The following is a 21,489-nucleotide window of genomic DNA, read 5'->3' as shown; positions in this document are numbered from 1 at the left end:
CCTCAGGTTTTCTCCTCATGTGGTTCTTATACCATTCTAATCTCATCTTCTGTCAAAATCGAGATCAACCTAAAATGTGAGATATTCCTGATCTCTTTGATCAGAATCAATCTTTCCCTCATTCTGCTTATTTCCTTGTAGAGCTCATTAAATCTGCCTTGTATAATTCACAATTATGTAACTCGTCCTCACTAGACTGGGTCTTCCTGAAAATAGACTTTTCTTTCCCAACATTTAGGTCAGGCCTTATACAAAACAATTTCTCAATACATGTTGGACTGAATTTATGCTGAATAATTTAAATAGACATCTTGTGGAATTTATTTGTTAATATTTTTATTTAAGAAAAATGTCCAAGGAGGGAGATAATGCAACATGTCTTTGAAACACAATAAATTGAAATAATTTAGAAATAGACTATTCTGAATTAAAGAAATATTAAATACAATGAATCATGAAGACAGATCGTTTGATAATTTTCCAGTTTATTTTATAACTCGCAATACTCATTTGCCAAATAAATGTACTTCAGGATTTGATTTAATGAGCAGATAAACATGTAATAATAAGCATAATTAAGCTGTTGAAATTTCCTATTATATTCTAAAATGATTGGATTGAAAGTGTCTTTTCTTAAGATTTCTCTTATAGTTTATATTCACTATTTAAACCAACTTTTATTCATCCAAAATTTTTGGAATAAACTAGTCTGATTCATTATTTTGAATAATTAAATATATACCATGTTCAGATAGCCTATTATCAAACTTTGAGTACAATGAAATACTCCATATGAAAGCTTATCAAACATAGAACACATACTTGATTTAGCATGTCATTCATTTTCGTTATGATTATCTATTATGCAATAAGGAATAACTAATATTCCTTAATCACTTACTATGTGCTAGGTGTTATGCCACCAGATCTACATGTTATTTCATATAACCTTCACAGTATCCATAAGAAGTAAATATCTTCAGGGAATTCCCTGGCAGTCCAGTGGTTAAGACTCCGTGTTTCCAATGCAGAGGGAGCGGGTGTGGCGGAACTAAGATCCTGTATGCTGCGAGGCCAAAAAAAAAAAAAAGTAAATATCTTCAAGTATGAAAAATTAGCCAAGAGATTAAAAGATTTGTTCCAAATCATAGTCAATTACTGTTATATAATGTCTTGATGACTTGAATCAGGTCACTTAATCCAATACTCATGTACTTAATCGGTATCCTGAACAGTTTCCCTGATTTATAACAGTTGTGGAAAGTATGGAAAGTAATACCATCGCTGTGTAACATTCCCTTATGGCTGATTTTTTTCCTTTTTTAAAATATATAAACTCATAATTTCTATTTGTTTACTTGACTCTTGAAAGTGGAAAGCAGGATGCCCACTTAAAAATTCCATTTGGGGCTTCCCTGGTGGCGCAGTGGTTGAGAGTCCACCTGCCGATGCAGGGGACACGGGCTCGTGCCCCGGTCCGGGAAGATCCCATGTGCCGCGGAGCGGCTGGGGCCGTGAGCCATGGCCGCTGAGCCTGCGCGTCCGGAGCCTGTGCTCAACAACGGGAGAGGCCACAACAGTGAGAGGCCCGCATATCGCAAAAAAAAAAAAAAAATTCCATTTGGATTTTGAATTTATATGTATGTCATGTAAAACAACATTCTCTGCATTCTGCTTGGCAGATAAAAACTTCAGCCCTGTCTCTGCTAAAATTACAGTAAAACCTGAAATATGTTACGTTAAATGACGGAGGTTATATTATACTGATTAGTTTTCAGATCAAATTCTTAGTTTTAAAACTTTCTGGGTAGGTTCAGTATTCTAATTTTAATTATCAAATGTGGCAAAATATTTCTGGATAACATTTACTGTATAATTTTTCCAATAAAACTGAGGAACAAAATGAAAAATATTTGGCCCTGTTTCAGAACCTATTATTTGCATGTATTTGAAATTAAAAATGGAACAGTTGGAGACAATTATCTCATCACCACTAATGACTATCAGGTGCTGACAATCTGTCACCCTTTTCTCCCAGCAAATGGAAGCAACCCCAGATTTCATATTTTTGATATGTAATATAATTGCTCCACTATTTCTACTCTTATGTGAGATATTTTTCCTTAGAGAAATTACATTTTTTAGCCTTTGCTGTATCCTGACCTCCAAATCACTATAATGGTTATCTTCAAAGGTTACTTAGTTATCAATTTCATCGAGAATATTTGTTTTACTCTAAATACTATTTTGGATTCTATATAAAGGAAATTATTTGCCCAACTCTGAAGAGTCATCAAGGGCTTATATGCCAACTAATTACTATTTTCAGTTCTGAATACAGTTCTCGAGTGATTAAAATATGTGGCTTTTGAATGAGACTACTTTCTAAATCCCATGCAGCTTTTTCATATTTGTTTTATTATAGAAGGACTTATGTTAAATTAGTTTACTGTTCACATCTATTATTGTTTCTTTACTGTTTTATTTACCATAACCTTAGAGATGCAGAGTAAGTTGGATTCCAAGCCAGAGGGTTTCCTCCAAGTATCAATGAATGAGACAATGCATGTAACATAGTGAACACTATGCCAGACACACAGTAGGTGCTCAGCGAACAACTACATATTATTATCTTATTCTTCCTACTATATCACTTCACCTTCTTTCCCTCTTTCCATTTTCCAGTTTTTAATTTCCAATTATTCCTAAAAGGATTTATCTGAATTTCAGCTAAATAAGGGTTATTTCCTTGCCTACTTGTCATCTTCAGTTGTTCATTGTTTCCATGCAACTATAAAACATGCTATCTTTAGCTCCAGGGAAAACTGCCTATGGTTTAACAAATCCTGTGTTTATTTTCTCCCAAGTATTTGCTTACTGGATACATACATAACTGGTGTGGGGGAGGGAAAGAGTGTTGAGTGGGGTGGGCGGTGTGTGTTTCTTCAGAACTACTAATGTTACATGTAATTAGAGGCTATATTTGCTGGGAAAAACAAGTTAGTAAATTTGTCTTATGATTCATTTGATGACTACATGTTTTCTTACAAACAAGGTAATATTATTGCTTTTGGCAGGCATATAAAGTTATATTAATTTAATCCTAGAATTTTTTTTTTTATGACTCAACTCATACTTGATTTTATTGTTGATACTTTTAGGCTGTAGCAACACAAAATGCTAGTGAGTGGAAGTACTGTAGATTGATAACTGGGTTGAACTCTACGGCTAGATGTAAAGCAAAGACAATATATATATTTTAAAAATTATTTATTTATTTATTTATGGCTGCCTTGGGTCTTCATTGCTGTGTGCGGGCTTTCTCTAGTTGTGGCGAGCGGGGGCTACTCTTCATTGTGGTGTGAGGGGCTTCTCATTGCGGTGGCTTCTCTTGTGGAGCACAGGCTCTAGGCACGCGGGCTTCAGTAGTTGTGGCTCGCAGGCTCTAGAGCGCAGGTTCAGTAGTTGTGGCACACGGGCTTAGTTGCTCCATGGCATGTGGGATCTTCCTGGACCAGGGCTCAAACCCATGTCCCCTGCCTTGGCAGGTGGATTCTGAACAACTGCGCCACCAGGGAAGCCCCAGACAATATTTTTGATTAATTGTAGTTAATTCATTTGTCTTAGGTAGGAACAAAGATTGGTTTATTTTATCCAATGATATTTACTGATATATATTACATATATAACACTACTTGAGAATCTGGAAAGGGTACCAAAGAGGAATATGAAACATGTTCTCTAACTTCAAGGAACTGTGTGGTTGGGTAGACAATTCACCATATGTGAAAAAAGTCAGCATATATGCAAATTCAGAACTCTGTTGCGGAGAAATATTTCTGGTACAATAGATGGGATTAGGTGGGCTGGTATGCCAGCCTCTCTAGACACAAACTTCATGTTTTCCAATTTTTCCTGGAGACATCTGCAGCCTGGACAATGTCAACAGACACTCTCTTCCCTCTGACATCTGGTTTGGTTCAAGGTTGCATTTGGGCAGGTGACCTGGGGAGGAGAATGAAGTCAGGGTAGGCACATGTGTGAGATGCGGGGCAAGAGTACACATGGAGGCCCAGTTACCATATCTTAACTACTGAAAACTAATTGCTTAGAAACAAACTGTCAAATAATATATGTTCTAGCCTCCTATTTTGACCAATATATTTTAGTAATGATCTGAAAGGCCAGGTTCAAAATTTGAGGTCTCCAGATCATCAGAGTTACACAGAGGAATGTAGGGACATGGGGAGAAACAGGTCTCTGCCTGAAGCCTACCTCATTCTTTTCCTACCCAGCTCTGCTCTGTGCTCCCCCCCCCCCCCACCTCTTATTGTGGCGAAGAGCTGCTCCTGGGCCACCCCCCAGGCATAAGGTTGTGCACATCAGGTGCTGACCTGCCTTGACCCTGGGAAAGCCTATGCAGTTTTTGGAACAAGACTTGGGGCCACTTGAGCAGGGAAACCCAGGATCCTGTGTATCCAGAGCATGGTCTAGAAGGGAGGGCATGAGTTCTGGGTGACCATGCCCCTTGACCCTGTGGACTCCATATCTTATAGGATTTTTTGCAGCTAAAGGAGGGCTGGAGTAGGTGCTCCCTTTGCTCAGGTCTAAGGGTAATATTAGGTCAGGCTATTCATTTCCCTAGCTTCTTTCCTTCTAGATTGCCTTTGGCTACCTGTTTCCTTCAAGCAAATGTCACAGCTCCTCTTAAGGTGATTCTCTCTACAGAATTTCCTAATTCCTCATTTCTTTGGACTTGGGAATAGAAAGGGCTGTGGGGTATTATACTATATGTTATGAGTATATCCTGACTGCTACCTGTCCATTCCTTTTATTAAACCATCACCATATATTCTTAATTTGAGTGTACCATCTATTTCCTTCTATTACTATGGCTGATACAGCGGGTGCCTCAAGTGAGATTTTCTTTTCTTCCAGTTTTATTGAGATATAATTGACATATCGCATGCTTAAGTGAGATTTTACGGTAAAGGTGAACTTGATGTAGACCTTAAGGGAAACTTCCACTCTCTAGGCAAAGAAAAATAAATGGAATTGAAAGGCTATAGAGGGCTTCCCTGGTGGCACAGTGGTTAAGAATCTGCCTGCCAATGCAGGGGACACGGGTCCAAGCCCTTGTCCGGGAAGATCCCACATGCTGTGGAGCAGCTAAGCCCGTGTGCTACTGAAGCCGCGTGCCTAGTGCCCGTGCTCCGCAACAAGAGAAGCCACCGCAATGAGAAGCCTGCGCACCGCAACAAAGAGTAGCCCCTGCTTGCCACAACTAGAGAAAGCCCACGTGCAGCAACGAAGACCCAATGCAGCCAGAACTAAATGATAATAAAAAACATAAATACAAAAAAAAAGAAAGAAGGACTGTAGAATTCAAACTTCCCACCTTATGCCAATATTTTTACCTGTTTATTTGATATTTTATTTGATACAGCTTAAAGGGATTCTTATCTTTGAAGTTTTTCTTAACTTCACACCCTATTGTGTTCCCTTGTACTAATCCCTCATACATCACATGTAGATATTGATAATGTATCTGCCGTATACCCTACGATGACTCACTTCTCTTCTTACTTTTCTTTAATCAAATTTCAGTAAGCTTTTTACTCAGGCAATATATTGTGACATTATTTCACTTGATGGGAATGCATTATTTATACTACTTACTAGGTTTTCTCTAATCTTTTCTCATTAGCTCAAGACAAGGTAATGCTATTTGGTGCTGTAACAACCATAAGTACAAAGGTAAATTCAAGCCTTGAGATCCTGTAGCAATATTCCATTTTGAGGGAGTATGAACCAGACTATGAATCATAATATGTTTATATTAATTTCTTAAGTTATAGAAATATAAACACAAAAAATGTTAAGTTATCCTAAGGAATTAGTAGACTCTCTTTGTCTCCCCCTGTAATTCTGCTAACCTTAATTAGGAAAACATGAATTTTCAGGACTGAAATGATAAGAGAGGTGGGGGAAAATAAAAAAGCTTGGTATGATGACTCAAATATGTCTGGTCTGGGCCACTGAGTACGTGATCCTGTTTACTGAAATCAGGAGAAAAAAAAAGATATTTTTCAGGAGAAGGGATGAACTTGTACAATCTCAATTTTAGTTTCCTACAGTACATTCCCTTTCTGGTAGATGGAGCTGTAGATACAAATTTGGAGATCAACAACATCTGCTGAAACCAGAAGAATAGATGTGGTCATTCAGGGAGAGCATGTAGGGTAAGAAGACAAGATGGCCAAAGAAAAACGCCTTCCTTGCAGAAAAAGGTTCCTGCAGAGTAGCAGTTAGCAAAGATGGGGAGAGGTAAGGAAGTGCCAACTAATGAAGGTTGATCGCCATTCGGCTCTACAAGGATTGAGTTATTAGCCGCTGCAGCTGCTGAACTTTAGCATCCTGAAAGGAGACCAGGGGAGAGATCAGGAGTGAGGTACTCTGTGCTCTGGAAAACTGGCAGAATAGGCTTTCAGATAGTTAGATATTTTCAGGAGAATTTTCTATGAACCTGGATTCTTGCATCTTCCCATAGTTGGAAAAGTACCAAAACCATTAATGAAGATATCTGTTCCTCATGACTAGCAGCAACCTTCTACTGAGATGTGTGCTTAGTTGCATGTACCCCCTTTGCCAAAAATCACATAGATACTGACCTTCCCCCTTACCTTTTCTGAGCAGTTACTCAGAGCTTTCCAAGAGGCTGTCTCCTGGGCTGTAGTCCTCAGTAAGTCCCCCAGTAAAACTGAAGCTCAGAGCTCTCATTTTGTGTGTTTTTATTTCAGTTGACAGTTTTGGTGACCATTAAGTGACTCAGAGCAGACTTCTCTCCTTTGCCTGAACTTTATGTGGATCTGGATCCTTGGTACCAGAAGGGCCCCTTGTGCTTGTCTGCCTCCTTGGTGAACCCAGACGAATTTGAGTAAGCCTCTTCTGGTTCTTGGCTCTCCCAATTGTTGGTTGATGAGCCTAAGTTTTGTTTAGTGGTATGTAACAGGTACCTGGCTCTCCAGTTGAAAGATACATGGATTTGCTCAGTTGAAAGACACTGAGAGGTCTGGACTGGGTGATTAGATGGGAGGCTGGCCTAACACCATTACTAAACGAGGGGCATTAGAAAGCCAGCCTCCAGCCAAAGCAATCTTGGAAAAAAACAGAGCTGGAGGAATCAGACTCCCTGACTTCAGACTATACTACAAAGCTACAGTCATCAAGACAATATGGTACTGGCACAAAAAACAGAAATATAGATCAATGGAACAGGATAGAAAACCCGGAGATAAACCCACGCACCTATGGTCAACTAATCTATGACAAAGGAGGCAAGGATATGGAGAAAAGACAGTCCCTTCATTAAGTGGTGCCGGGAAAACTGGACAGCTGCATGTAAAAGAATGAAATTAGAACACTCCCTAACACCATACACAAAAATAAACTCAAAATGGATTACAGACCTAAATGTAAGATCAGACACTATAAAACTCTTAGAGGAAAACATAGGAAGAACACTCTTTGACATAAATCACAGCAAGATCTTTTTTGACCCACCTCCTAGAGAAATGGAAATAAAAACAAAAATAAACAAATGGGACCTAATGAAACTTAAAACTTTTGCACAGCAAAGAAAACAACAAACAAGACAAAAAGGCAGCCCTCAGAAGGGGGAAAATATTTGCTAACGAATCAACGGACAAAGGATTAATCTCCAAAATATATAAACAGCTCATGCAGCTCAATATTAAAACAACAAACAACCCAATCAAAATATGGGCAGAAGACCTAAATAGACATTTCTCCAAAGAAGATGTACAGATGGCCAAGAGGCACATGAAAAGCTGCTCAACATCACTAATTATTAGAGAAATGCAAATCAAAACTACAATCAGGTATCACCTCACACTGGTTGGAATGGGCATCATCAGAAAATCTGCAAACAACAAATGCTAGAGAGGGTGTGGAGAAAAGGGAACCCTCTTGCACTGTTGGTGGGAATGTGAATTGGTACAGCCACTGTGGAGAACAGTATGGAGGTTCTTAAAAAAACTAAAAATAGAACTACCATATGACCCAGCAATCCCACTACTGGGCATATACCCAGAGAAAATGATAATTCAAGAAGACACATGCACTCCAATATTCATTGCAGCACTATTTACAATAGCCAGGTCATGGAAGCAACCTAAATGCCCATTGACAGATGAATGGATAAAGAAGATGTGGTACATATATACAATGGAATATTACTCAGCCTTAAAAAGGAACAAAATTGGGTCATTTTCAGAGACGTGGATGGACCTAGAGACTGTCATACAGAGTGAAGTAAGTCAGAAAAAGAAAAACAAATATCATATGTTAAGGCCTATATGTGGAATCTAGAAAAATGGTACAGATGAACAGGTTTGCAAGGCAGAAATAGAGACACAGATGTAGAGAACAAACCTATGGACACCAAGAGGGGAAAGCAGGGGCAGGGGTGGTGGTGGTGGGATGAACTGGGAAATTGGGATTGACATATATATACTAATATGTATAAAATAGATAACTAAGAAGAACCTGCTGTATAAAAAATAATAATTAAATTAAATTAAAAAAAAAAAAGAAAGAAAGCCAGCCTCCAACTAACACCCGAGCCAGGTTATGTACATACAAAACTTATACTTACAAGCACCAACTTAATTGGGAATTAAAGGAAATCTTGCTTCCAAAATGGCCAAGATGGGGCTCTTTCGTTGCATATGCAGTTAAGTTCAAGAAAGCCAACTTGATAAAATATATTTTCAGAATTCTGATCCTAAGGGAAATTCCTTCTAGGAGAAGCTTGCATTTCTCTCTCTGTGTCTTGAGATGTAAATGTTCTACTAGGGCTCTTAGAAATTCATGTCTTATCTAGACCATCTTCAATTCCTGAGACTGAGAATAAAAAGTGTGTGTGGGGGGGAGGCCTTCTTAAACTCAAACGAGTAAACTTAACTTATTCCAATTGTTACTTATGAACTAGTGAGTTTTATATTGTAACACATGATTCATGACTAAGTTTTAAAATCCAACTGTGAGATCTCTCTGTGTCTATACGGATATATGTATGGCTGTGTGTATGTTAGAGATGTGATATGTCTCTACCTCCAGATGGTATTACCAAAATTAATTTGCAAATGAGTTCTATTTAATTGACTTAAAGGAAATTAACTGCTTATTTAAATTCTCAGAAGTATAAAAGAAGCTAACCCAAATGAATTTCAGGTTCATGTGAACTGGGAAATATTCAGTATTAAATTAATATTTGGTATTAAATTTAGTTTAATCAATACAGACATGTCTTTAGAGTCATCAACATTAAATATAATAGTATGATTGTACCTAGGTTTACTAGAAGTCAAATAAGATCTTATTGTATCTGGTGCAAAGTTTGTTAGCTTTACCAAAGTTTGTCAGTTTTTTTATTTACCAAGAAAAATAACTTGGTATGATGAAGTTTTTAATAAGTAAATTAAATGTAAATGAGATTAAGAACCTAAAGGTAAACTCTTTAGGAATAATTATGTTTTAGGAATGTCTACCTAAAAATAGTCTCTCCAGATTTTGCTAACTTGAAACTTTACAGTTTTGCTAAATTAAGTTAAATGATGGAAGTTTATTGACTATCTAGGTCATTTCCAAATAAAATAAGATACTGAAACATTAGTTACTGAACACTGGCTTTCTTTTACAGAGAAACTAAAGATATTTAAGGACGATTAATAAATATGTTTGGTGCCACACTGAGACATTTTCTATAAGAAAGCATGTTTTTAGACATTATAAATAGTGTTTATAAGTTTGCCAATCTACAGAATGGTAATGTAAAATTTCCTAAGTGCTTACTTCTTTGTTTTCACTAGAAATTAAGATTTTTAAGAGTTGAGAATTCTAATTAAAATACGTACTTAAAGCTAATTGAAATAATAAGGGAAACATTTCACTATGCAAGGAAAGTAAGAGTTGTGTTTTCAGTAAAAGAAGATATGAGGAATGGAAATGCATTTTGTTAAGGGAAAATAAAGTAATTTTGTCTTAAATCTCGTTATTTCTGAATAAGAAAGAAAATAAGGGACAAATTAATATGGATATAGCAAATTGTGGAAGGTTCCTGGGGAAGAAATTAAAAAAGAGTCCTTAGAAAGGAATCCTATGTGTGGTCAGGACTGACTTAGATTAGAATGAATTTAATTGAGTAGATACATTTTAAGATTAAAGGTAAAGTGGTACAAAACTTGAATTTGGTTTTCTCTCTCTGTGAAGAAAACAAAGTTCTCTTAGGAAGTTGATCTGCTTTCGGTAACAGATTGTAAAGTTTCTTTCCTTATTTATTTATTTATTTATTTATTTTTGGCTGCATTGGACCTTTGTTGCTGAGCATGGGCTTTCTCTAGTTGCAGCGAGTGGAGGCTACTCTTTGTTTCGGTGCACGGTCTTCTCATTGTGGTGGCTTCTCTTGTCGTGGAGCACAGGCTTTAGGCGCACGGGCTTCAGTAGTTGCAGCGCATGGGCTCAGTAGTTGTGGCTCATGGGCTGTAGAGCGCAGGCTCAGTAGTTGTGGCGCAGGGGCTTAGTTGCTCTGCAGCATGTGGAATCTTCCTGGACCAGGGCTCGAACCTGTGTCCCCTGCATTGGCAGGCAGATTCTTAACCACTGTGCCACCAGAGAAGTCCCTCTTTACCTTTTAAGTAATGTATCATAACTTTCTGAATTTGCCTTTGAAATCTTTCTTTCTTTATTTAATTTCAATTTATTAATTAATTAATTTTTTTGGCTGCGCTGCATGGCATGCGGGATCTTAGGTATTGAATCCATGCCCCCTGCAGTGGAAGTGCAGAGGCTTACTGGACTGCCAGGGAAGGTCTGCCCTTTTTAAAAAATAATTTTAATTAATTAATTAATTAATTTATCTTTTGGCCTCACCACGCAACATGTGGTATCTTAGTTCCCCGACCAGGGATTGAACCCATGCCCCCTGCATTGACACTGCAGTGTCTTAACCACTGGACCGCCGTGAAACTCCAAAAAGAGGTATTAAATTAATTAGGTTTATTTGGTATGTTAAATTACATGGGAAGCATCATTAAATGAGTGATAAACCTTCCTATGTTATATTGGGGTAAATATTATTAATACAGGTATTCTAGAAATTATATGGAATTCCTAAAAATCTGGTATGTCCTGGCAAAATGTTATCAGTCATAATTCTAGTTATTTTAAAATGTTGTATGTCACAGCAGTAACCAAGCTTCCTTGTCAATTGCATTGAAATAAGATCTTTAACTATGCCTTTTAAAATCTTTTGTCATTTATAGACAGTTATTGTTGTATTGATGTTTTTGCAAAAAAATAAAGCCTCATCTTCAAGATTCATAGAAAGGACTGTTTGACAAGTACAGGTTTCTGATAAATTTCATATCATACAGCTGAACTGGGTAAGGAATTAAAGAATTTTAATGGAAACCCTGATGGCTTCATAAAACTGTTAACAAGAGACCAAGGATTAGTTACATAGGACTGAGTGAACTACTGAATATGGTTATAATTTTTATGTTTTTAAAAATTTTTTGTCTGAAATGTTACTGGCTTTTACTCTGTGTTTTCCAGATATAAGGAAACATTTCCCCTTAAGCTAATTATGGCTTACAGCAATTTGGTAAATTATATCCTTGTAAGCAGAATTGAAACTTTTATCTTTTCTCTCTACCTCATCCCTCCAGAAATTGGAAACTCTTAGGTTCCCAGCAGACTTGTCAGGTGAATAATGAAGGCCATCTCCTGACAAGTGCAGGAATCTCAAGATATCTTGGAAGCTTCAAGAAGAGAGGAATGCATTCAAATTTGTTGATATCATAAGTGGAATTGAGTTATTAGCCACTGCAGCTGCTGACCTTTAACACACCCTGAAAGGAGTTCAGGACAGAGATTAGGAATAAGACTCTGGGAAAACTGGTAGAACAAAGCTTCAAATAGTTAAATATCTTCAGAAGAAATTTTTTATAAACCTGGATTCTTGTGCCTTCCCATACTTAGAAAAGCACTAAAACCATTTATGAAGATATTTTTTAACCTTCTACTGAGATGTGTGCTTGGGTGCATGTACCCCCTTTGCCAAAAGCACATAGATACTGACCTCCCTCTTACCTCTTCTGAGCAGTTCCTCAGAGCTATCTGAGATGCTGCCTCTTGGGCTATAGTCCTCAGTAAATCTCCAAATAAAACTGAAACTCAGAACTCTCATGTTGTATGTTTTTATTTCAGTAGAAGCCAAAACAGAGCTGTGATTTAAGAATAAGATGGTCAATGCAGTCAGATATTCCAAAAGGTGAAGTAAGACGGAAAAGTATTAATCATATCTGATGATTAAGTGCTGACCATAGTAAGAGCAATTTCAGTGAAGAGTGAGGGCAAAGTCTGATCACAGTGAGTCTAAGAGCAAAGGGGGAATTGAGGAAATGCAGCTAATTCAAGACTGTTTTGCTTTGCTGTGAAAATGCAGAGGTGACTGCAGGGGCGGAGGGGTGGAGGACTTGAAAACAATGTAAAAGATTTGGGCTTTTGACCATCAGTGGATGGTACCAGGTGGGGAGATGAAAGATGAGAGTCAACAGGTAGCTTAAACATAGAGATTCTCAAGGAATGAACAGATCAGCTCAAGGGTCAAATAAAAGAAGAGATTTCTTCAGAGTTTGGAGAAGGGAGGTTGGTGGAATTACAGACAAAGGGTGGGGAATTGAGGGAGTTCAGGAGTCACACTGAGTGGCCTCAATTTCCTCTGTAGAATAAGAGACAGGGTTTTCTACAGAGACCAAGGAGGGCGGAGGTGGAGTAAATCACCTTGGGAGAGTGCTGAACGTTTGGGAGAGAAAGATGCCCAGGAAGAAGTAAAAAGGATTACTGAGAGTTGCTGAGGGCATGGCTGAGGGTGTTTAACTATGAATTCAATGTGGCACTAATCTCAAAACTTCTTCCAATTCTGCCTTGCAGGGTGTAAGGTACAGAGAAGAAAGATGGAGATTGACTTCCACTTAAATTCCTATTCTCAATGGCCCAGACACAGTTACGAAGGCATGTGGCCCAGTCGTGTGTGAGTGCCGACCACACGTTTATGACCATCACCAGAAGGGCCAGCATGTTTGTATTCTAAGATGTGTTGTTCTATAGAATCAGAATCCTAAGGCTTTTATAGAAATTGAGTCATTTAAAAACAAAATTTATTTATTTATTATTTATTTTTGGCTGTATTGGGTCTTCATTGCTGCGCGCGGGCTTTCTCTAGTTGCGGCGAGTGGGGGCCACTCTTCATTGCGGTGCAAAGGCCTCTCACTGCGGTGGCTTCTCTTGTTGCGGAACATGGCTCCAGGTGTGCGGGCTTCAGTAGTCGTGGCACGTGGGCTCAGTAGTTGTGGCCTGTGAGCTCCAGAGCGCAGGCTCAGCAGTTGTGGTGCATGAACTTAGTTGCTACAGGGCATGTGGGATCCTCTCGGACCAGGGCTAGAACCTGAGTCCCCCACATTGGCAGGCGGATTCCTAACCACCGCACCACCAGGGAAATCCCTAGAAATTGAACCATTTTTAAAGGAGGGGAAAGAAGCCAGGAGATGAGAGGAGGGAATGGGCTATCGACTGAAGAACCTGCACAACCTAAACGTTTTGAGTTGTTTCATTCGGGGACCTTACTGAGCACTATAGCGGAGGAGAGCCTCTCAGATAGCTCTGAGGAACTGCTCAGAAGAGGTAAGGGAGGAGCCAGGATATATGGGTGTTTTTGTTGGATAAAAACGTGTTATGGAACATGAAAAGATTACTGCTAATCACAAAGGACAGACGTCTCAAGTTAATGATTGTAGTGCTTTCCTATGTAGGGGAAGATGCAAGAGTCTGAGTTCACTGAAATGATTCCTTAGATGTGCATCTTAACTATCTAGGGCCAGTATCCAAATAACAGAATGCTTCCTTGTTTTCTCCATCCTGAATTCCCCTCAGGGCACACCATCCGGGGCAGCTGCGATGGTTGATGGCTTGATCCTTGTAGAACTGGAATGGTAGGCAACATTCCCCTTCCTCAGGGTCCAACTTTTCTTCTCCCTGGTCCATCCGGAGGGCAGGTGGCTGCTCGGTGGGTTGCAGGTGCAGCTCCTCTCAGTGGAGGAGGGCCCTGAGCAGGCGGGGCCTGGCGGGAGCTCCTCTGCCATTGGCCCAGCCCAGGCTGCACCTGCCCGGAGCCGGCAGGCCCATAGCACAAAGTCCGCGGGCCCAGGCCAAGGAGGCAGCAGTCCGTGGAGTGCAGGTGGGTCCCCGCCCTCGGCCAGGCAAGATGCCCCTGCGGCTGCGGAGAAAAAAGAAATTCAATACCAAGGAGACCTCCCGGCTGGTGGAGGGCGAGCAGACTAATGCGGCTGGCGGCAGCCTACCCAGCCTCCCGGCGCCCACCTGCAGGCTGGTTTTCCACACGCAGCTGGCCCACGGCAGCGCCACGGGCAGAGTGGAGAACTTCTCCAGCATCCAGGAGCTCTACGCCAAGATCGCGAGCGTGTTTGAGATTTCGCCGTCGGAGGTAAGCGCCGGGGGCTGGGGCTCAGCCTCTCGCTCCCTCTCGCCGCTTCTCCCACCGCCCCGCGCAGGTTTAAATTGGCTCCGGCTGGTTGAGCTGCGCTTCCCGGATCCCGAAGTCGGAAGCGGGGTGGGGTCCGCGGCTGTGAGCGCCCCAGGGGGGGCGAGAGGGCCTTACAGGGAAGGGAAGAGGTAAGTCCCAGGACTGGAGAAAGTCACACTCTCCAGTCTCTATCTGGCCTCTGGGAAACCCGGGACGACCTTTCTTCCTCATGTAAATGAGCATGCTCTAGTAACCCGAGATTCAGCAGCTTCGGCGCCTTCCCAGCGTCGAGATCTGGCTCGGCAAATTAACACCCTTCACTTTGTCTGGACTTTGCCCTCCTGCTTCCTCTGCAGGGGTGAGCGGGCCACGCTGAGCATCTCCTGGATTGGCGGGCTAGGGGGTGCCTTCCGGATGATACCAAACCGAGCCCCATTTTGACCCGCATATATCATGTCACATGTCATCAACGCTTTGGTATTTCCGGGAAGCTTATTATTCTAAGGGTGGATAACTAAGAGAGTTATACTAAACTATGCGGGACTAGTTGACAAAAATTTCAGAGGGAAAAGCCCCTCTAAATTTTACCCCATATCCTTGAAAAGGGACTGAAATTTGCTTTTATTAGATCGATAGCATGTGTGCCAGGAACTGGAGTTTGTTATAGGGTGATTTCCAAAGCCCTAGTTTAGGCGGACATTTATGTGACCACTTTTATTTATACTTTCCCAAGCTAACTGCAAATGCAGGTGTGAGAAGTCAGTCCAAGAAAATATTTTGTCCATATTTCAAGGAAAAGCACAAGACCTTGTTGCCCTGGACTCCTGAGAGTGCAGAGAGCTGCCTTTGGGTGGCAAAGAGCAGCATTTGGCTATCTATTCTTTAATGTTGTTTATCAGGTCAGTTCAAGCGAAATTGAGGTCAAGACAAAATTCCAAGAGGAGATGAAAGAGATCTTGAAGCTAACCTTTTATTCTTTCAGGGTTCCCAGACACTGAGGGGGCAAATCACAGACCCATTCTATGAATTATTTAGATTGATATAGAGTATTAACGATAATACTTCACGTTTGTATAGGACGTTTCAATTCAAAAAGCACTCTTGCAGGAAAAATGTTATTTGATCTTCTCTAAGAGAAGTAGGTGGCAGAGAGTTCATTGGTTAGTTAAGGACAGGATTTGGAGACTGACAAACCCCACTGTGGATCCAGGCTCTACCACTTACTAGCTGGGTGGCCTTGAACAAGTTTAACTTCTCTCAATTTCAGCCATTTGTAAAATAGAGATAAGGATATCTACCTTGAAGGGTTATTGTAAAGACTGGAGTGCATGTGTAAACCTATCAGATTGCATTGGTGTATGGTCAGTGCTTTATAAATTGTAACTAATATCATTAATACCTAATATCATTAATACCTAACAGTTAAATGAGTGGGCTGAGGTACAATGTGTCTGGCCTTTGGCCAAGGTCACATAGCTAGCAACAAAAAAGCTGGGCCGTTATTTTAAACTTGGATCTTCTTGTTTCTAAGCTAAGTGAGCTAGTTAGCATTCTTAACTGACAACTTTAAATATCTGTCCTGTAACCAGGGACTCCAGATTTATTTACTTTGCATTAAGTCTTCCTCATCATAATGGGATACTATTTTGAGTTCTAGATGCATGACTTTACTCAATCCACTTAATCCCTGAGAAGTATTATTATTATCCCTACTTCACAGATAGGAAACTAATGCTTTGAGGTTCAGAAAATTTTCAAAATTACATATAGTAAGTGGCAGATCCTGTGTTTATTTAATTAATTTATTTATTTGGCCATGCTGTGCGGCATGTGATATCTTAGTTCCCCGACCAGGGATCAAACCCATGCCCCCTGCATTGGAAGTGCAGAGTCTTAACCACTGGACTACTAGGGAAGTCCCAGAGCCTGGGTTTAAACCCAGGTTTTTTTTCTGGCTCCAAATTCCATGAAGTTATATTGCTTCCCAAGTTTTCCAGGATGTCTCAGCAATAACTTGGCAACCACGTTCAGCATTTTAAGTTTACAATGTGCTGACTTGCATTAAAATTTCAAGATAAACATTAGGTATTTTGATGTGCTTTATCAAAGTTCATAAATTTTTATAACCCTAGATATATATATTAGTATGTTTATGCATATAATCAACATTAATGCAGGTTTTCCATCTAGACTAAAAAGTTAAGTATATTCAAGGTAAAGTATTGATCATCATAGTATATGTCAAAGTATCTAAATAGTTACTTTCTAAATGAATGAATGAATATTTTTTGGCTGCGTTTGGTCTTCAGTGCTGCACGCGGGCTTTCTCTAGTTGTGGCGAGCGGGGGCTACTCTTTGTTGCAGGGCGCAGGCTTCTCATTGCAGTGGCTTCTCTTGTTGCAGAGCACGAGCTCTAGGCGCGCGGGCTTCAGTAGTTGTGGCACACGGGCTCAGTAGTTGTGGCTCGCAGGCTCTATAGCGCAGGCTCAGTATTTGTGGTGCACGGGCTTAGTTGCTCTGCTGCATGTGGGATCTTCCCGGACCAGGGATTGAACCTGTGTCCCCTGCATTGGCAGGTGGATTCTTAACCACTGCGCCACCATGGAAGTCCTCAATAGTTACTTTTGAAACGAGTAATTTATTAAAATAAAATGTACACTAGTGAGATACCATTTCTCATCCCATTCCCCCAGTAAGAGGAATAGTGGTATAAACTTTTGAGATGTCAGTGGGGAAAAAACAAAAATTTTCCCCCTTTATATGACTATATCAGAAGTCCTACCTTTTCTCTAGAGAGGTGGCTATAAGGATACAAATGGCACTGTATGAAGAGCTGTACTCTTTCTGCTAAGGAAAAGAGGGAAGGAGTTGGCCTGACCTGATGGCGGGGAGTCTGTAATGTGTCCCTGGCTGTGCGAGGCGTTTAAGGCTACAGGGTGGTCATTCCATCCTCACCATAGCACTGAGGCAAGGAGTCTTCTCATTTTGCAGTTGAGCTACATGAGGCTCTGAGAAGTCAAGTAGCTTGCCCAGAGCCACTGGACTCATGTGTGGCGGAGTCGGGATTCGAATCAAGTTTTCCTGGTTCCAAGTTCATTGCATAGCAGCTGTGGGATTCTTGGTAACTATATTCAGATTCCAAATACAAACCGGCAAAACTTCTTTTTTAAACAAATGATCTTTTCAAGTAAACCCTCAAACTCAACCACCAAAATACTTACTACCTCAAAAAGATGCTGTAGTGAAACTGATAATTATGGATTTCACCTATTTCCTGGTTTCTGAAGGAGGAAGTTAACGAAACTTATGAATCACTTGCAGGGTGCAGTCTGTACTCATTACCTTGAAACAGATGGCCAATTATGCAAAAATCCCTTACAGCTGATATCATTTTTCTAAACAGCTAAATGAGCAATTCAGCAAAAAGAAAATAAGTAAATCTCATCTAAAAGAACAGTTAAAAGAACAGTTAAGTCATAAATGCTGGGACAGTTTTACAAAACATTTGATACCATCTTTTAAAATATTCAGGATTCAGGGACTTCCCTGGCAGTCCAGTAGTTAGCACACCACGCTTCCACTGCAGGGGGCATGGGTTGGATCCCTGGTCAGGGAACTAAACTCCCGCATGCCGTGCACAGCCAAAAAAAAAAAAGGAAAAATTTCAGGATTCCTGTACGAGTTGATTACTAAACTCTTGAGCTGTAGTCATAAAATTTGTTGAAGGGGCCTTTTGAATATTTTACTACTGTAATTGTTTGACAAGTAGTTTGTGTCATGACATATTTTCTTAATTCTCTATTATGTGGAAAGATTGTGGGGAAAGAGTGAATTTGAAAGAGTTTATTAAGAAATCACTTTTATAGCTAGATACTTGTCCAGAAGCTGAAAACTATAGATTTCAGAAATTATTAACTTCGATTTGGTTACATTAGTTTGTATATGTTGTGATACTAAGTGATTCATTGAATGAATGGATCAAGCAAGTACAGCCCCTTCTCTCTCAATACATAGAGCAGTCAAATAAAGCAGTGTACTGGGGAAGCAGAAGAGTCAAGAATTGTGATTTTAATTTCAAGCCAAACGTTCAGCATGCAATTATGCTATTTCTCTTAAAAAAAAAAAAAACCTTCTCTTGTCACCTGCCCCCATCTCTTATGCTATTACCCCATTTCTCCTTTATAGCAAAACTCAGAAGTTGCTGTCTCCAATGAGATATATTCTGCATCTCATCTCTCTGCTCAAGACTGATAGCTCCTCAGCTCACTTAGAGTAAAAGCCAAAATCCAATGATGCTTACAGGCCCTGTGGCCTCTCTAACATGCTCCAGCTAGTCTGGCCTCTAGGCTGTTCCTTGAGCTCTGGAGCCTTAGGGCTTTTGCACTGGCTGTCTTCTCTACCAGAACCTCTCCTTGGCAAAATGATCTTTTTTTTTTTTTGGTTACGCCTTGTGGCTTTCAGGATCCTAGTTCCACGACCAGGTATTGAGCCTGAGCCCTCAGCAGTGAAAGCGCGAGTCCTAACCACTGGACAGCCAGGGAATTCCCAGAATGCTCTTCCTGAAGTTTGGTCTAATGTCATCTTCTCAGTGAGGCTGGTACTGATCAACCCATTTAAAATTACAGCACCCCCTAAAAACAAAACAAACAAAAAACGAAAAGAAAAAACAAAACCCCCCAAATTAAAGCACTCCCTATTCCCTTTTTATAAAAAATAAATTTATTTATTTATTTATTTTTGGCTGTATTGGGTCTTCGTTGCTGCGTGTGGGCTTTTCTCTAGTTGCAGTGAGCCGGGGCTACTCTTTGTTGTGGAGCATGGGCTCTAGGCACATGGGCTCAGTAGTTGTGGCTCACGGGCTCTAGAGCTCAGGCTCAGTAGCTGTGGTGCACGGGCTTAGTTGCTTCGTGGCATGTGGGATCTTCCTGGACCAGGGCTCGAACCCGTGTCTCCTGCATTGGCAGGCAGATTCTTAACCACTGTGTCACTGGGGAAGTTCTTATCCCCCTGTCTTGACTGATATAAATGACTGCTGCTCCTTTTACCACCCACAGTTTTAGCTTTGACAGTCTTCCCCACCTTGTAGATAGTTTTATTAAGATACTGAGTCATAGACTTGTCCCCAGTTCCTGACAGCAAACCTATGCTGTCCTAACATCACCTAACACAAGCCCAAATCTTTTCTAATGCCCTCTTACTCAGACCCTCCCCCACGGTTCTCCATGGTGTGCTGCCTCCTTGTTGCAAGGAACAGTAAACTAGAAATGAGAATTCCTGGTGGTTTTTGGCTGGAAGGCATTGACAGTTGTCACTGCTGGATTTCTACAATGCAGATTCTAAATGATACCCTGAATATGGTTTCCCTGATTCCACCCATCCTCTATTTTTTTAAAAAAGTAATTAATTAATTTATTTTTGGCTCTGTTGGGTCTTCATTGCTGCGTGCAGGCTTTCTCTAGTTGTGGCGAGCAGGGGCTACTCTTTGTTGTGGTGCATGGCCTTTTCATTGCAGTGGCTTCTTTTGTTGTAGAGCATGGGCTCTAGGCATGCAGGCTTCAGTAATTGTGGCACACAGGCTCAGTAGTTATGGCTTGTGGGCTCTAGAGCGTAGGCTCAGTAGTTGTGGCTCACGGGCTTAGTTGTTCCGCAGCATGTGGGATCTTCCCGAACCAGGGCTCGAACCTGTGTTCTCTGCATAGGCAGGTAGATTCTTAACCACTGTGCTGCCAGGGAAGTCCCGCATCCTCTATTTTAATATTGATTCTCATCATACCAATCTCAAAAACCTACAAGGCTCCCTGTTACTTACTGTCATATTCCTTTTGGACTGCTATTAAAAAAATACCACCAACTTGGTAGTTTATAAACAAGAAAAACGTATTACTCACAGTTCTGGAGGCTGCGAAGTCCAAGATCAATGTACCAGCATGGTTACCTCTGGTGAAGGCTCATTTCCTAGTCCATAGCTGGCACTTCTTTCTCTGTCCTCATCTGGTGGAAGGGGCTAATGGTCTTTCTGGAGCCTCTATGATAAGGCACTAATCCCATTTGTGAGGATCCACCCTCATAATTTGAGCAATTCCCAAAGGCCCCACCCATTAACACTAGGATTTCAACATTTGAATTTTGGGGGAGGGGACATGAACATTCACACCGTAGCACTTACAAATAACCCCCACCAGCCAAACAACGTCTCCTAGTCCTGCCTGCCTCTTTAGTCCTGCCCCGTGCCTACTGCTCCAGTCTCATCTCCTAACAATCCCCTTTTTATTCCAGAATGTTTAACTGTTTCATTCCTCTATGACTTTTCTCATGATGTTCTCACTTCCTTGTTCTGGTAGCTCCTACCCACCTCTCCAGTCTCAACTGTCACCTCCTCCAAGAAGCCTTCCTTGTGAATCTGCCAATCTAGATACGTTTTGTTTGTTTGTTTCTTTTTTTCTGTACGTGGGCCTCTCACTGCTGTGGCCTCTCCCGTTGCGGAGCACAGGCTCTGGACGCGCAGGCTCAGTGGCCCTGGCTCACGGGCCCAGCTGCTCCGTGGCACGTGGGATCTTCCTGGACCGGGGCACGAATCCATGTCCCCTGCATCGGCAGGCGGACTCTCAACCACTGCGCCACCAGGGAAGCCCTAGATATGTTTAATACCCAGTACTGCATGATTTTAACATAGCATTAGCACACTGAATTGAATTTAGTTACGTATCTCTTACTGAGGGCTGGGAGAGTTTTTTCCCTTAAAAATCTCATTTCCAGAGTTGCTAGATTGCTCAGTTGCACCATAAAAGTTTAATAAATAAAAGTAGATGGTGGATCCGGTAGGAGATGAAGCTGAAGATGTAAACAGTAGTGAGACTACAAAT

General features: G+C 40.7%; 1 protein-coding gene and 1 long non-coding RNA gene across 3 annotated transcripts in view; one reads left to right on the top strand and one right to left on the bottom strand.

Annotated features, from left to right (window-relative positions):
• Positions 1 to 759: 759 nt before the first annotated feature.
• LOC117313868 (uncharacterized) lies at positions 760 to 20,730 on the bottom strand. Its single transcript, XR_004528444.2, has 3 exons — positions 20,515 to 20,730; positions 3,896 to 4,005; positions 760 to 1,066 (listed from the first exon to the last, which is right to left on the bottom strand). It is a non-coding gene; the product is annotated as an uncharacterized lncRNA (long non-coding RNA).
• Positions 13,251 to 21,489, top strand: part of GIPC2 (GIPC PDZ domain containing family member 2) — an 85,145-nt gene continuing 76,906 nt past the window's right edge. Inside the window, exon 1 of one of the 2 annotated variants that reach the window (XM_073788025.1) lies at positions 13,251 to 14,587. In XM_073788025.1, the coding sequence (XP_073644126.1) occupies positions 14,348 to 14,587 (240 nt within the window). In that variant the 5' untranslated portion in view covers positions 13,251 to 14,347. The remainder of the gene's footprint in view (positions 14,588 to 21,489) is intronic. The other variant, XM_033864405.2, reaches the window with a different exon arrangement.

The sequence above is a fragment of the Tursiops truncatus genome, chromosome 1 (genome assembly GCF_011762595.2).
Source record: "Tursiops truncatus isolate mTurTru1 chromosome 1, mTurTru1.mat.Y, whole genome shotgun sequence".
Classification (NCBI taxonomy): domain Eukaryota; kingdom Metazoa; phylum Chordata; class Mammalia; order Artiodactyla; family Delphinidae; genus Tursiops; species Tursiops truncatus.
The sequence above is the reverse complement of the archived record's forward strand: the minus strand, read 5'-3'. Positions and strand labels throughout refer to the sequence as shown.